Genomic DNA, 16,268 nt, shown 5'->3' with positions numbered 1-16,268 from the left:
CTGAGCCCCTCCCTGATGACCGAGCTTCTCACCCTATCTCTAAGGGAGAGCCCGGACACCCTGCGGAGGAAACCCTTTTCGGCCACTTGTATCCGGGTTCTCGTTATTTCGGTCACGTCACACAGCTTATGCCTATAGGTAAGGGTAGGAACGTAGCTCCCTCTTCAGCACAAGGGACCGATACAAAGTCCGCATCACTGCACCGATCCGCATGTCGTTCTCCCGCTCCGTTCTTCCTCACTCGTGAACAAGACCCCCAAGATACTTGAACTCCTCCACTTGGGGCAGGATCTCATCCCCGACCCGGAGATGGCACACCACCCTTGTCCGACTGAGGACGACAGTCTCAGATTTGGAGGCGCGGATTCACATCCCAGCCGCTTCACACTTCGGCTGCAAACCGCTCCAGTTTACATTACCATTTTTTTTTTTTTTTTTAAATTGCAGCTCTGTGAAGTGCAGACGGCGGTGATTTTGGACCAGCACACCGAGACCCAGCACGTGGAGATCGTGAACCTTCACGCGTTTGAGGATCTCAAAAGTACAGAAGATGTGACCACCTCGCCGACAAATATCACCACAGAAAACAGGTGTGTAGCGACCATTTGAAAGCTGAATTTGACATAAAACCCCAGGTCTTGTGTTTTGACACTTATGATTTTCCTCTGCGGGCCACATCAAATCGTGCGGCGGGCCAGATATGGCGCCCGGGCCTCGAGTTTGGCACCCGCGATGTGAACTTTTGACTCGACCAAAACATGTGACCCAAGTCATAGTGTTTTGAAGCACTGGTCCCAATAAAATGTACAACATGTAAAGCTGACTATTGTTTGATAACAAAAACGCTTGAAACTGACGTGCAATTTAGAATCGTTTAAACAGAGGAATATGGCACCTTGATGCATTTGGAAATTGCACCCAAGGATGAAACATCCAAGTTCATAAATGACTTACTATTATCCCCGTCTAATGACCTTTTAATGTCCCGTGATGTCACACAAAAAGTATTTCACACGCGCCTTCAAATACCGTCTCTCTCCCCAACTCAAACTTTTATCAGTTAGCCGATCCTAAGCTTCAAAGAGATGACATCATCATTTGCGTTCTCGCTAATTCTTTAAAGATGGACCGGTTTGAGTGTGTTCTGTAGTTCTGTATAGTTTGATTGGTAGCGTGGTTCCGCCCCAGGTTGTGGTGGGGGGGGGGGGGGTTGCAAACATCTACTTTGTTCAAGGCCATAAGGTTAAGATGTACTGGTTAAGTAAAAAAATGTCACATGCGCAGCTCTGCTTACTCCTGCGCATTCCAGCTTCCAGAGTTCTTATCCGGAGACACCAAGCCCAGAGCCCAAGGAAGGGGAGTTGGATGTGCTGCAGCAGAATGCCGGCGAGGAGAACCTGGAGAAGCATCTAGAATCCTATAACCGGTTCCCAGCAGATGACAAGAAACACAACAATAACAACTTACTAGCTTGTAAGTGGATCGAACCTAGTATTGTCCAGAAGACGGTCTTTAACCGGTCTTCGGACTGTTTGCGGGGGGAGAGGGGGGGGTGTTGGAACGGTGAAAGACGCACATTCACGGCATCCCAATATTTGCATAATCCACCCCCCCTCCCTCCCTCCCTTTACAGCACCACTGTTCACACTCCTGAGCAACGACACGTGAGGATTCACCGCGGCATCCCACAAAAGCCAGAATGTAGCAAGTTTGCAAAAGTGCGTACACCCCAGCTTCCCGGTTTCCCAAGACCACGACACGACAAGGAGACGGAAAAGTCGGCTTCGGGCAAAGGATCCGTGGCGGTCCTGAGACATCGGGTTGTCATGTCTGTTTCGGTCCTCGTGTAGCCCAAAGGTCTATACCCCGGGAAAAAAAAAATCAAGGTTTTAGATCAGGGGTGTCAAACTCAATTTTGCGCCACGGGCCACGTTGTAGTTTCGGTTTCCCTCGGGGGGCCCATTGGTTGAAACAATCAAAATTTTTAATCGCCTCATAATATTTACACGTGCAATATATGAGCTAGTTTTGGGTTTTTCGACTATTGTTCACGTTTGGTAACAGAAAAATGCTTGCAATATCTCCCAAGTTGTCATTTATGACATGGCAATTTGAATTTTTAACAAAAATCCTGGAAGTTGACACATGTGATTTGCCTTCGTGGGCCACATAAAACCATTTGGGGGGGGCCAACATCTGGCCCCCAGGCCTTGTGTTTGACACCTGTGTTTTCGATTATTACACCCAAATTATTATTATGTAGAAATCAGGAAGATTATTCCGAATCTGAATGATACAACAGTTTCACTTTTTGAATTAAACTACATGGTCGGCACCCCCCCCCCTTTTACACCCCACTGGTGTAAAAACCAGTTTGAGTAAAATGCCATTAATAATTGTAATTATCGTTCTTGACTTCATCAAAAGTACATTTTAATATGCACAGTCTTTATTGGTACAAGTATTAAAGCGAGAATATTTAAAAAATGGTTTACGGGAGGTACTTGATGTGTAATATATGTATTATACTGTACATACTGGAGCATTTTATTAGCATTATGGTAAACGGCAGCAAATTACACATGCAGTGCTTTATTTAAACTCCAAAGTGACCACTACTGGTTTCTGTTTTGTTATTCATCCCAGATTGACTCAAGTTTTTTTGTACATTAAAAAATATGCTATAAATGAAAAAGGTTGTGATTTAATATTTGTTTTAGCAGGAGGAGAATCCGAGAATAGCACATGTACAAAGCAATAAGTAGGATTTCAAAACACATGAAATACTGTAGATGTACAATCTGTATAGAAAAGAAGAATTTATGTACGCTTGGAAAAAGGAAAAGCAAATATATTATAGAGATTATTATTATTATTAATGTTATTAGGTCCGATATGCAAAAAGTTCATACCCCATGTGTTTTATATTGTGGAATAAACGTTGATGTTCATACAAAACATTTTTTGTTCTTTCTATGCATCCACCATTATTGTTACAGTAGTTTTACTCCATTATCCAATTTGTATTTTTTTAAAATATGATTGTGCAGTAAATTAAGCAAATCCTCAATTATTGTTGGCCACTATAAATTATTTAAATTAATTACAGTCCATCGAGTGGTAACAAAAACAATCAAGTGTCATGTTATTAAATGAAATAATTATCCCAGACTCGTCACTAATTAATGTGTTTGGAGATTATGAATTTTTCATTTTTTGATTATTTTTAGGAGACTTTAAAGAGTGGCTGTTTCACAGTGGCAGACATTTTCCCATTTGAAACCGAGGTGGTGTAAAAAAATGTTCTTCGTCTGATTATTAAAAAAATGACTTAATTCGTCAATAACAAATTCATATAATTCATTAAAAAAAATGTACTTTGGGGAATAGGTGCACCTTGCAAGGATGAGAGTTTGCTCCTTTTTTCTGTTTGTTGGAACACGTGGAGGAGTTCGACCACAATGCCAAAGATTGTCTAGTTTTGCGTTTACGAGCCTCTCCTACCGAGAAAAGCGGTGACTGGTAATATGCTGATATGAATGTATATGTTGCTTTTATTCGTGATTTAAAGTGTTCATTTCGATATATTTTTGCTTTAAAATTTTTATTTACGGAATGAAAGCTTTGTTTGGCATGGGGATTTTTAGCCACCGAGCGATATGGCGCCGCTTTATACGATCTTTGGGCGTGGGGGGGGGGCGTGACGTCACTACAAACGCCTGCTTGTGTTCTGCGCTTGAATTGCAGAGGCAGCAGGAAGGCAACTTTTGGACCCAAAAAAGAAAATATTAGCCGGGGGGGGGTGGGGAAATATGGCTCAGATAACAAGCGAGGGGGGCGAGCAGGATTCCCAGCCGACGGTGGTCCACGGCGACAGCGGGGAAAGCGCCGACACCGGCGTCGAGCCGCAGGCCGTGTCGAACTCCAAACAGGAACCGGATAACAATAACGAGGACGGCTCAGGAATGGAGGTCAGCGGTGGTCGCGGGGGTGCCGGAGCGCAAAAGCGGGGCGGCTCGTCGCCGGCGTCCCCGGCTGGGGAGCGAGACTGCGGCGGGGACGGCAAACTATCCGAGCCGGCCGAGAGCCCCGCGCAGGGGAGCCCGGCGAGCAGCACGGAGTCCGCCCAAGAGGGCTCCCGGGTGCTGAGGCAAGAACAAAGGGAGGGAGGCAGCGGCTCGCCGGAGCGCACGAAGGCCGCGGAGAAGCACGAGCACGCCGGGAAGAGACGAGCCAGCGTGGAGGTCGCCTCGTCGGACGGGGAGCCGCTCAGCCGGATGGATTCCGAGGACAGGTGCGAGGGGCGTGGGGGAGCGAAAGGAGGCGACTCGGGAAGCGGGGCGACTCACTTTTCTTCCGTGGGATGCGAGCAAAAACAACTTAAAATAAAACGTTTGAATCACTTTCATCCAATGTCACGTCAATGTTTTAAACGCTTAAATCCCAAAAGTTAATTGATTTGAAATTTTAGTGGCGGCCCAACTGAATGAAACCGGCGAAGACCGGAACCAACTTCGTTACAGGTCACGTGACAGCTTCATCATCGGATGCGAAGAAAGTCGCCGCGATTTCCAAGTAATTATCATTAGTATTTTTTTTTTTTAATAGACAAAAAAGTTGACAAAACACAATATCATAGTAAAAATCGATTTTACACAATTAATTTTGTAGCAGATCCATTCTGGGTCACATTTACTTTTTCCATATTGTATTGTGACGAAATTGTACATAATTTTATACAAAGTACTAGAAATGCCAATAATCTATATTTGGAGGCGATATTCAAAGCTAAAATAATGAGACAACGAAACAGCACATCGCGCTTATTTATTGGTGTCAAACCAAAGGCCCGGGGGCCAGACGCGGTCCGCCGTATCGTTTTATATGGCTCCGCTTGTGCCGTCAGCTTCCAGGATTCTTGCTAAAATCTGAACAGAAATTGTCATATATAATGTACAATGTTGACGTACGGCATTTTTCTGCAACCCGTCACATTGGTGGTGGTGCTAATGCTAACGCTAACTTGCGCGGCGGCTGTGAAAAAAGTCGCGGCTTGTAGGCTGGGAATTACGGTACTTATTTATTATTATTTTTTTTATTTTTTTTTTTTTTTAGTATCAGCAGCACCTTGATGGACTTGGAGAGCATAGCGTCGAGCGGGCGCTCCACGCCGGCGATGTTCAACAGCCACGGCGCGGCCATGGTCGCGGGCAACGGCTCCGTGCCGGTCAACGGCAAGTCGCTCAGCTACACGTGCTGCTGGGATCACTGCCAGCTGCAGTTTTCCTCCAGTCCCGATCTGGCCGATCACATCCGAGCCACTCATGTGGACGGTCAGAGAGGAGGGGTAAGTTTTTTTTTTTTTTTTTTTTTTTTTTTTTTTTTGGGGGGGGGGGTGGTCCCATAATTGTATCAGAATATGTAATCTCCAAACACATTGGGGCGGGGGGGGGGGACCCCCTAAACCCTCGTTTGGCACGGGTGTTAGATTCCGGCAATATGTGAAATCAGTGAAGTACCGACCAACTATTTTTTTTTTTTTTTTTTTTTAAGTTTACACAAATTATAAAACTATGAACTCTTTGAGCCCCTTAATTATTTGCATGTTCTCCCCGTCCCTGCGTGGGTTTTCTCCGGCCACTCCGTTTTCCTCCCACATCCCAAAAACATGCAACATTAATTGGACATTTGAAATTGCCCCTAAATGTGAGTGTGAGTGCAGTTGTTTATCTCTATGTGCCCTGCGATTGTGCTTGCGACCAGTTCAGGGTGTACCCCGCCCCCTGGCCATTGACAGCTGGGATAGGCTCCGGCGCTCCCCGCGACCCTCGTGAGGATAAGCGGCAAAAGAAAATGGATGGATAGTGCTGAACAAAACAAGCCTACTAAAGTTGATCTACCGTCGGTATTTTCTCTTGTCCTCCACGCAGGTCTTTGTGTGTCTGTGGAAGGGCTGTAAAGTATACAACACGCCGTCCACCAGTCAAAGCTGGCTGCAGAGGCACATGTTGACTCACAGCGGCGACAAACCCTTCAAGGTGACGCACGCTTCGCACGCCGATTTGTCGTGACTCGTCGCTAATGCGAGGGCGTGGGGGGTGTCAGTGTGTGGTCGGGGGCTGCCACGCCACCTTCGCCTCGCAGGGCGGGCTGGCACGCCACGTGCCCACTCATTTCAGCGCCCAGGGCTCGTCCAAGGTTTCCAGCCAGGGCAAAGTGAAGGAGGAGTCGCCGTCGAAGGCCGGCCTCAACAAGCGGAGGAAGCTCAAGAACAAGCATCGGCGCTCACTACGTACGTACGCCGCACATATCTACATTCTTGCGGCTAATTTGTGCAAGGGGGCACTCGAGCGGAACAGGTAAGAATGAGACCGGTGCCGAGGAAGTGACTTTTACCGGTCCTGTTAGCGCTGTGCTAGCGTTAGCGCCGTGCTAGCGTGCTGCTGCTGTGTCACTGCCGTGTCTCGGGGATAATTACCGGTAAGTTTTATTTTCACCGGACCTGTCAGCGCGGCGCTAGTGTTAGTGCTAGTGCTATCGCGGCTCTAGCATTAGCACTAGCTGCGGCGTATGTATGTACCAAATAGTATTTCCTTTACAAATGTACTCGGTGAGGCTTGCAACCAGGTGCGCTCTGCAGGCCGGGAATTACGGTAGTTTTGGAATCAGAAGTAAAGTGTAATGTGTTTTTCCAAATTATATATGTTCAGGAACAAAAATGCTTGTAATATCTCAACTTTGTCGTTTATGTAATATGACAATTTCAAATTTTGGTCCAGAATTTTACGATCATCATGGAAATTGACTCTGTAGATTGGGCTTCACGGGCCACATAAAGTCATGTGGCGGGCCAGATCTGGCCCCCCGGCCCTTGAGTTTGACACCTGTGCAATATGTGCAGTATTTGTTTCATGATTATTTTTTATTTTTTTTTTAGCCCGGCCTCACGATTTCTTCGACGCCCAGACCATGGACGCCATCCGCCACCGAGCTATTTGCCTCAACTTGGCCACGCACATCGAGAGCCTCGGAAACGGTCACAGCGTCGTGTTCCACAGCACGGTACGCGCATAAAATACATACTTTTCTATATATAAACACCGTAATTTCCGGCCTAGAAGCCGCAACTTTTTTCCACACGCTTTCAACCCTGCGGTTTATGCGGTGATGTGGCAAATTTGTGCATTTTTTCTAACGAGAGAGAGCAAGGGGGCACTCGAGCAAAAAAAGGTGGAATATATGTGCCGAGGAAAAGTGACTTTTACCGGCCTGGCCCTGTGCTAGCGCGTTACTGGTGTGTCTCAGTGATTTTTACTAGTGTTTTTTTTTTTTTTTTTTTTAAACCTGCCGTGTTAGTGCGGCGCTAGTGTTAGCGTTATCACGGGGCTAGCGTTAGCGCAGCAGTGCTAGCGTTAAACTCTCTGTGTGTTGTCTTTCTTTTTAGATATCGGTTAGCCCTGTTAGCGTGGTGCTAGCATCACCGTGGGCCTAGAGTTAGTGCAGCGGTGCTAGTGTTAAACTCTGTACTCTCTTTCTTTATAGATATCTCTTAGCGTGGTGCTAGCGTCAGTGTAGTGTTAGTGTTAGCATGGCACTCTGTGTACTGTCTTTCTTTGTCGATATCTGTTAGCGTGGTGCTAGCGTCAGCGTGGCGCTAGTGTTAGCGCATCGTTAACATTAGCACGGGGCTAGCGTTAGTGCAGCGGCGCTAGGGTTAAACTGTGTACTGTCTTTCTTTATAGATATCTGTTAGCCCTGTTAGCGTGGTGTTAGCATCAGCGTGGTGCTAGTGTTAGCGCAGCTTTCACATTAGCACGGGGCGAGGGTTAGTGCGGCGGTGCTAGCGTTAAACTGTGTACTTTCTTTCTTTATAGATATCTGTTAGCCCTGTTAGGTTGGTGCTAGCGTCAGTGTGGCGCTAGTGTTAGCATAGCACTCGTGTTACGCGGCGGCGTTCGTGTTAAACTGTGTACCATTTTTGTAAATATCTCATGTTTGAATATGGGTTTCAAGCGCGGTGGTGCTACCGTTAACGTTAACTGTGAAAAAAAAAAAAAGTCTGGGCTTGTTGGTCAGGAATTATGTGTGTGTGTGTGTGGTGTGTGTGTGTGTGTGTGTGTGTGTGTGTGTGTGTGTGTGTGTGTGTGGTGTGTGTGTGTGTGTGTGTGTGTGTGTTTTTTTTTTTTTTTTTTTTTTTTTTTTTTAAAATACGTACATCTCGTGCCAGAGTTTGTCAATCATGTGTTTTCAGGTAATAGCAAGGAGGAAAGAAGAATCCGGAAAAGTGAAAGTCCTCTTGCACTGGACCCCCGAAGACATGTATGTTTTGGTTTTGTTTTTTTTTTGGGGGGGGGGTGATTTGTGTATTTAATACTTCCCAATTGTTTGTACGTTTTTTTTTTTTTTTAAAGCTTGCCTGATGTTTGGGTGAACGAAAGCGACAGACTGCAGCAGAAGACCAAAGTCGTGCACCTGTCCAAGCTCCCGACGGACACGGCCGTCCTGCTGGATCCGAACATTTACAGGCACGTACGCGTTGTCGTGTTAAAAAATTATGTTTTAAAAAAAAAAGGGGGGGGGGGGCCACAAGGGGTTTACTTTTCCTGTTCACGAAAATTAATCTGCATCTTTATCTCCACACAGGATGTTCTTCTAAGGATTTGTTCTTGTCCTGAAGGTCAATTATATACAAAGATTTATTCTTTTTTTTTTTTTTTTTTTAGGGGGGGGGTTGATGATTTTTAGAGATGTTTTTTTTAATTCCATGCCTATTAGGTGCTTTTTACATGATATTTAGAAATATGTAACTCTTAATGTAACTAGGCTCAAAACTGAAGCGTTACTGTCGGTAGACTTTTTTTTTTTTTTAGAGACAAGCCGTCTTTGTAAATATTTAAGATTTGTAATATATTTTTTTACCTTTATTTTTGGGGGGGGTGTTGTTGTTTTTTTTTAACTTTTTTAATCTCAAAATGAACCATAGGTGTGTGTACTTTTTTAACAAACTTTTTAAAATAGTTGCCGTGACGGAAGCATTTCGATGCCGGTGTCGTCTGACATTCTTTTAGAAGGGGGAGAAGTATTTTAGCAGTTATGTCAGAATTATGAAATGGACTTTTGGTCATCGTAATTAGTGCTGTAATGCAGTAATCCCTCGTTTTTCGCGGTGAATGGGGACCGGAACCACCCCCTGCGAAATGTGAAAAACCTCCAAGTAGGACCCCCAACCACCTCCCACACACTCACGGAAATTTTCATGTATGTGTATCTGGGTACCAGAATGATTAAAATATGTAAACAGTTTTTATACTTTACATATTTGAGACTAAAATTAAGATTACCACCTCTCTGGCTTTTGCTGGGCCACAACACTGAAGTGGTACAGTTTTGCCAGGACATAATCAAAAAACCTTAACCCTTGAAAAAAACCCTAAAAAAAAAAAAAAAAAAATCAAAAACAGCCTGACATATTTACAAATAAAAACAGTACACAGAAAGTTAAACGCTAGCACTGCGCTAATGCTAGCAAAAAAAAAAAAACATACCGGTCAAAATCACTGAGACACGGCAGTAACACGCTAGCGCAGCGCTAACAGGGCCGGACCGGTAAAAGGTTTGGTGCCCCCCTGTGGCCATTACTGAAAAATGCACAAATTAGCCACATAAACCGCAGGGTTGAAAATGTGTGGGAAAAAAATCGCAGTTTATAGGCCGGAAATTACGGTACATATGTAGCCGGTCAATAGCGTAGAGGAGACGTGCACAACAAGGAAGTGGGCGGGACAAGGGAAGTTGCCACTCGTGCTCTCATTGGTCGATGTCACACCGGCAACCAATCGTTTCTTATTTTTTTGCTCCATTGTTGCACATGTTGCGCTGGGGACGTGCATTGTATCAATCCACGTAATATAGTACCTACTGTAAACCGATTGGGGGGGGGGGACACAATACACTGAATCCACAATAGGTGAAGCGTGAAGTACAGAGGGATTACTGTATTGTCTTTTGTTCCATTTGTGTTTTTTATGAAATGTGACAGGCTGTTGAACGATGTAATGCCATCCTTTTTTTGTTAATATGAGAGCCTCAAATAAATGTCTACTGTATTGTTACGCTGTACTTTGTATTTCCTTAGGTAGATAAAGTTCCCCATTTTTTTTTTCATTGGTCTTATTCACATACAAATGATGCAAAAAATACATTTATGTGGACTTTAGTGCAAAAGATTTTTCTCATTCAAAAAAAACCTAGAAAACAATCATATTGATCAATCAATCAATTTGAAGCTCCAAGGAGTCCAAGGAATAATGACTTTTATATGTAAATCGACAAGTACAGCAAAGGTAAGACGACAAAACATTTTACAAATTAAAAATAAGCAAATGATAACTTATCTTCAATAATAATACAATATAATGTAGCCCCCGTTAAAATGGCCGAGGTAGGAACGTCGTGCGCTCCTGACGTCATAAAACGTGGCCGGAAATCAGCCAAAGGTAAGTGACAAAACATTTTACAGTTCTCCAAAAATGACATCAGACTTTGAAAGAAATAATTAAAATTGAATACTAGGTTTGGATTTTATTTGGAAACTTTGTGAATATAATGCTTGAGCAATATAATCAAGATAATAGTTTCGTATATTAACAATGTGAGATTGACTCGCTCTCTGACGTGTAGTAACATTGCTTGGCCACATGATAGCAATGGAGAAGTACAAAAAAATGTTTATGATGGGATCGTTTTGGGTGACAAAATCTTTGTGGCTTTGTTTTTCCTTGGAAATCAAATGTTCTGTAATAAGTCATATTTTGACTTGGAAAAGTAGGTCGAACGATTGAGAAATGAGCAGATGATAAGTTATCTTCAATAAGACGGATGAAAATGTTGCCCCCGTTAAAATGGCCGAGACAGGAACGTCGTACACTCATTGTGATGTCATAAAAAGCGGCCGGAAATCAGACAAAGTCAAGTGACAAAACATTTTACGTTTGTCCAAAAATGACATCAGACTTTGAAATAATTCAAATTGAAAAGTTTATTTGCATCTTTTTTCGGAAACTGTTTTTTATTATAATACTCGAGCAGTATAATGGTTTCACATATTAACAATGTGAGATTGACTCTCGCTGATATGTAATAACATTGTTTAGCCACATGAGGGCAATGGAGGACCACAAAAAATGTTTTTATAGGCTCGTTTTGAGTGACAAAACCTTTGTGGCTTTGTTTTTTCTTGGAAATCGAATGTTCTGTAATAATAAGTCATATTTTGACCTAGACTTAGGTAAGCCTTATTAAATAAACGATTGAGGAATAAGCAATTGATAAATTATCTAAATGTTACCCCCGTTAAAAAGGCCGAGGGCGGCACGGCGCGCATCCTAATGGTGTCATAACTAGTGGCCGGAAACAGATACAAGTACAGCAAAGGTAAGACAATAAATCACTTTACATTTGTCCAAATATGACATCAGATTTTGAAAGCAAGAATTCAAAGTGAAAACAAGATTTGGATATTTTTTTTTCAAAACAGTTTGCAATCATAATACCTGGCCATTATAATGATTTCGTGTATGGACGGTATGATTGACTCGCTGATTTGTAGTAACATTTCTTGTAAATCAAATGCTCTGTAATATTGGGTCACATTTTGACCTTGACAAAAGTAAGCATTATTTAAACAAAAAAACAAAAAGAGAAATGAGCAAGTGACGGGTCGCGTATATATGACGTCATAACAAATTGCCGGAAATCAGCGCCGTCCTGTGTTGATGCCATGGCTGGACTACTGAAAAAGGTACAAGTAGAGGTCACCGTTTGATATTTTACTATCAAGCAGAAATATGAAACTAATAACATCATGTTTTCAACTGTTTGTTTAGTCATTGCTGCCCGAGAGAGCGTTTTGTAGGCTACGTCGCTGAAAGTGACCGCTTTTGCTTGCTCGGAGCTTGACTCGTTTCATAAACACAGCTCGAGCATTTAGGACGATAGCGTAACATTTGTGTGAGCGAATCAACCACAGCTGCAATACAATACTCAATAAAAATGACGTTTACCAATAAATATCCACCTAAACACTTTGGTGGTAAATGTGTTTTGTTTTTCTGCATCAAATCATGACGTTTTAACGTTTCCCAATGCTGTCTTGCAGACCACCGGCCTGGTCGGCCTGGCAGTGTCGCAAAATCCACATGAGGTGAGAGACGCCATTCGGCACGCAAACCGGAACGCAATAGTTGCATTTGTATTCATTTCAGTTATCATATTTTATACATGACTCTTGCGCCCACTGTAGTCGTCTAACCGCGCTGCACCATTTGCGCAATCGACATCGTTCCAGATGATCGCACTACTAGTTGCTTTGAACTGCGTACATCTTTGGAAGTATCTGCGATCTTTGCGCAATGGTCATTACGCTGGACTACTACTTTATTAATAAAAAGTGTATCGTCATTGCATTATAACTAGCAACCTTTTATTTGCTCAGTTTTATTTCTCAAAAGTATAAACTGTCAATTGACCCCTCCGTACAGGGCACTTAACCACGCCTCCCGAAGTGACGTCACGCCACGTGCGGTGACGTAAGACAAACAGTAAAAATGGCAAATACAATACAATACATTCTGAACTGAGACAGACTCCCTGCTTCTCATTTCATTCAATCGTTCACACGTAGCGGTGTTATGCTAGCGAAGAACGTCTCATTCATTTATACGAGACGTGTATTAAAAATCAAATTTAGGGCATATCTTTGTGCATAGCTTCGGCCGCGAGCCAGCAAGAAAGCGACGCGTTTGTGCAGTCCGATCATCGCTAAATATCGCTCAACAAAGAATAAGTGTGGCAATCGTTCACACGTAGCGGTGTTATGCTAGCGGAGAACTTCGAATTCATTTATACGAGAAATGTATTGAAAATCAAATACAGGGCATACCTTCGTGCAAACATATCTGTTCCGGTTGATATTAGATGGATTTAGTTGATGATGCGGTCTTTGATCCATCGAAGGCATTTTTCGTACTGGGTCTTCGGTTTTGGAAAGGGTACGAATTGAACTCCACCAACTAGCCTTTCAGGATACCTGTCGTCACTATTACAAAGTCCGTGACTACACCTCTTAACCATATTTTTTTGTTAACTAACCCAAATACGCGATAAAACGCTAACTAAACCTATACTGGACCATTCAATGTTGTCAGAGAAAATGGCGGGAGCAAAAACGGGCTTTCTCTGGCCTCTGATTGGTCAGTGACGCGGATTGCGCAATATCCACGGAGGGGTCAATTGACCTGGAGTAGTAGTAGTAGTAGTAGTGTAGTATTTTTTTTTTATATTGAAACACAAACTCACTGTTTGACGTAGTAGTACTACTACTAGAAGTAGTACTGTAGTACTAATACTAGTAGTTGTAGTGTAGTAGTTTTTTTTTAATATTGAAACAAACTTACCGTTTTGACAGTACTACTACTAGCACTGTACCAGTAGTACTAGTAGTAGCAGTACTACACTACTTCTAGTAGTACTCGAAGTAGTAGTACTACTAGTAAGTTTACTAGTAGTAGTGTAGTAGTTTTTTTTTTTTTTTTAATATTGAAATACAAATTCACCGTTTTGACGTAGTACTACTACGAGCACTGTACTCGTAGTACTAGTAGTAGCGTGGCTCCAGCTACCAGAAGCAAATTCCTTGTGTGGTTGTGTGATTGACCTCAAGCAAGCAAAATTTACCTGCAAATCTCTTGAGTTTTACCAAATTGACAGTGGAATGCATGTATAAAATATGTAAATATAGATCGGATTCAAATGAATGCGAGTCGCTACAGATACGGCAATGCACTCCTAGCCAAGCCTACTCTACTGCTAAAGCGTACATTTTAAGCAAAAAATAAATAGTTATTAAATTATTTTATGATATAAAGTATTTAAATTATACATGTATTTCTACTCCGCAATTTATGATCAGGAAAAGCTTTAAAAAAAATGCCTGAAAAAGCCTTTTTTGAGGGGGGCTTGGAACGCATTATTTCTTTTTCCATTTATTCTAATGGGAAATATCGATTTGGTTTTCGAACAAATCACTTCTGGAACCGCCTTGTGGTCGAGAAGCGAGGTTGCACTGTATTCTGCCGCAGATTTAGTCTCAATTGCGTTCTCTGGTATGATTGTGACGTCAAACTGCACTTGACCGTTTCAGCGACTGAGGATTCTCTACTCCAAAATCCTGACGTCTCTCCAGACCATGCCGCAAGACGCCGCCTACAGGAAGTACACCGAACAGTTGATCAACGAGCGGTTTAGCCACGTCAAAACGGTGAGTTTGTGTTTCAATATTTCAAAAATACAAAAACTGATTTTTGTGCAAATATTTTTGCCGGCAGGAGTCAGACGTTGAGAAGTTGGAGAAGAAGATCAATTGTGGGCAGATTGAAGAAGTCATTTTCCAAGTAATGTTGCGCGAAGAACCCCCCAATCATCCAGTACATTTGTAAAGGAAATACCATTTGGTACATACGTAGGCTGCAGCTGTATAAAAGCCCAAAGTGCCCACATTGAAACACGAGATAGTTACAAAGAAAGACGGTACACAGAAAGCATTTTCAAAGTTTTAATACCTTAGCGTAGCTTAACATAGCAACAACACGGTAGCACGCGCAGTAAAAAAAAAAAAAAAACATAAATCACTGAGATACGGCAATAACACAGCGACTAACGCTAGCACGGCGCTAACAGGGCCGGTTGAAAAAAAAACGTACTGGTAAAAATCATTGAGACACGGCAGTAACATGCTAGCGCAGCGCTAACAGGGCTGAATTGGTAAAAGTCACGTCCTCGGCACATATATTCCACGGGTCTCACTCTCACCTTTTCCGCTTGAGTGCCCCCTTGCTGTCGTTAAAAAATGCACAAATTAGCCGCATAAACCGCAGCGTTGAAAGCGTGTGGGAAAAAGTCCGATCCTATATCTAATTTTTGGTTTCATTTTTATTCAATTATATAAGTAAATCCTCGTTATTGTATCAGATTAGGACTCACTATCACCGTGCATGTTACGGTACCAGCGGTCGGGAAGCTTTTGGACTTTTGAGAGCCATAAATGCCAAAGTAGAGAGTACAATAAATCTCTGAATTATTTTAAATTACCCTAATTCCCGGCCTGCAGAGCCTTGGTACACAGAGTTTAACGCTGGCACGGCATTAGCATTAGCGCAGCGCTAGCATTAACTGTGTAGCAAGGGTTATAACTAGGTGCGCTAAAGGTAGCGCTAAACTCTTTCTGTGTATCGAGGCTTATAACCAGGTGTCCTAACGCTAGCGCCGCATCACCGCATAAACCGCAGGGTTGAAAGCGTGTGAAAAAAGTCGCGGCTTGTAGGCCGGAAATTACGCTACATTTTTACGCTGTAGCTAACCAATGATGACAAAAGTACTTCTTACTGTTAATGCGACTTTTTTGCCGATGGCTTTTTCATTAGTTTCTCACAACCCCCAAAGCGCTAGCAAAGCGATCTGATTTCCGTTCACCTTGTTGGGGTCCAAACACGGAAAAGTAGCTCTTCCGATCCGCGTTGGACCCGCCTGCGCGCATCGAGTCCAACGGCAACCCCACTGGGACAATTTGCGTCGCCTGCGCGACAGAAATGGCATGTACAGTATGTCGTTACGAGGGCGAGCCGGGCCATATGCAACCATCAAAAGGGCCAGATATGGCCCGCCAGCCACAGGTTCCAAACCCCTGTATTATACATACAGTACTTGTAAGATTCTGGTTTCAAGTATTGATCAGTTTCTTCAGTTCTGCACGGATTTTGCAAAAACCTGACAATCATTATCATTATTATAATTATTATTTTTTTTTTTTTTTACAGGCAGAGTGTGAGCTGGCGCTCTCACGAAAGATGGCCGAGTGGAAACCTTGGGAACCGCTGATTGAGGAACCCCCGCCCAACCAGTGGAAATGGCCCATCTAAAACTCGTTTGTGAATATTAATGATTATGATTAGAGCAAATACACATTTGATCACATCAGCTGTCCCCCCCCCCCCACCATGTGACTCATACTGCCTGGAAAAAAAAATAATAAAAAATGCTCATCTAAGAAAACAAATCTGGCTTCTTTGGAGGGAAATTTACAGATGTAGAAATTATTGACTTACCATTTGTTGCAATTACATATTGGCCAAAAGTTCATTTTTCATCATTTGCGACTGGAAAAATCAAGAGGATAAAGTACAATTTCCAAGAGCGAATACAATAGTTCATAA

At 42.9% G+C, this 16,268-nt stretch overlaps 3 protein-coding genes across 9 annotated transcripts in view; all 3 read left to right on the top strand.

Annotated features, from left to right (window-relative positions):
• Positions 1–2,935, top strand: part of LOC133493250 (pleckstrin homology domain-containing family A member 5-like) — an 85,533-nt gene extending 82,598 nt beyond the window's left edge. For 3 of the 6 annotated variants that reach the window (XM_061806370.1, XM_061806371.1, XM_061806369.1), the window contains exons 29-31: positions 448–590; positions 1,310–1,473; positions 1,634–2,935. In XM_061806370.1, coding sequence (XP_061662354.1) covers positions 448–590; positions 1,310–1,473; positions 1,634–1,668 — 342 coding nt within the window. In that variant the 3' untranslated portion in view covers positions 1,669–2,935. The remainder of the gene's footprint in view (positions 1–447; positions 591–1,309; positions 1,474–1,633) is intronic. The other 3 variants (XM_061806372.1, XM_061806374.1, XM_061806373.1) reach the window with 2 other exon arrangements.
• A 752-nt stretch (positions 2,936–3,687) lies between these two features.
• aebp2 (AE binding protein 2) lies at positions 3,688–10,112 on the top strand. 2 transcript variants are annotated; one of them, XM_061806379.1, is made up of 9 exons: positions 4,171–4,294; positions 4,472–4,575; positions 5,116–5,347; positions 5,931–6,038; positions 6,106–6,292; positions 6,938–7,062; positions 8,252–8,319; positions 8,412–8,525; positions 8,644–10,112. In XM_061806379.1, exons 2-9 carry the CDS (start codon positions 4,487–4,489, stop codon positions 8,654–8,656), a joined length of 936 nt encoding a protein of 311 aa, XP_061662363.1. In that variant the 5' UTR covers positions 4,171–4,294; positions 4,472–4,486; the 3' UTR covers positions 8,657–10,112. The 2 variants fall into 2 exon arrangements, with proteins under 2 accessions (XP_061662362.1, XP_061662363.1); XM_061806378.1 differs by lacking the exon at positions 4,472–4,575 and having other exon boundaries at positions 3,688–4,294.
• A 1,580-nt stretch (positions 10,113–11,692) lies between these two features.
• Positions 11,693–16,012, top strand: ndufa5 (NADH:ubiquinone oxidoreductase subunit A5). The gene is made up of 5 exons (XM_061806808.1): positions 11,693–11,800; positions 12,158–12,202; positions 14,201–14,317; positions 14,385–14,450; positions 15,873–16,012. The coding sequence occupies exons 1-5, from the start codon at positions 11,780–11,782 to the stop codon at positions 15,972–15,974; spliced, it is 351 nt and encodes a 116-aa protein (XP_061662792.1). The 5' UTR covers positions 11,693–11,779; the 3' UTR covers positions 15,975–16,012.
• The last annotated feature ends 256 nt before the right edge of the window (positions 16,013–16,268 follow it).

The sequence above is a fragment of the Syngnathoides biaculeatus genome, chromosome 20 (genome assembly GCF_019802595.1).
Source record: "Syngnathoides biaculeatus isolate LvHL_M chromosome 20, ASM1980259v1, whole genome shotgun sequence".
Taxonomy (NCBI): domain Eukaryota; kingdom Metazoa; phylum Chordata; class Actinopteri; order Syngnathiformes; family Syngnathidae; genus Syngnathoides; species Syngnathoides biaculeatus.
Note: the sequence above shows the minus strand (reverse complement) of the source record. Positions and strands in the feature narration are given on the sequence as shown.

What these genes read in the sequence shown, in the direction of transcription:
- aebp2 (XM_061806378.1), top strand. Translation starts at nt 3,813, where the DNA reads ATGGCTCAGATAACAAGCGAGGGGGGCGAGCAGGATTCCCAGCCGACG. An exon ending in TGGACGGTCAGAGAGGAGGG is followed by an intron (nt 5,348 to 5,930) that starts GTAAGTTTTTTT and finishes TCCTCCACGCAG; the next exon opens with GTCTTTGTGTGTCTGTGGAA. An exon ending in GCGGCGACAAACCCTTCAAG is followed by an intron (nt 6,039 to 6,105) that starts GTGACGCACGCT and finishes GGGGGGTGTCAG; the next exon opens with TGTGTGGTCGGGGGCTGCCA.
- ndufa5 (XM_061806808.1), top strand. Translation starts at nt 11,780, where the DNA reads ATGGCTGGACTACTGAAAAAG. An exon ending in GGTTTAGCCACGTCAAAACG is followed by an intron (nt 14,318 to 14,384) that starts GTGAGTTTGTGT and finishes TTTTGCCGGCAG; the next exon opens with GAGTCAGACGTTGAGAAGTT. An exon ending in TTGAAGAAGTCATTTTCCAA is followed by an intron (nt 14,451 to 15,872) that starts GTAATGTTGCGC and finishes TTTTTTTTACAG; the next exon opens with GCAGAGTGTGAGCTGGCGCT.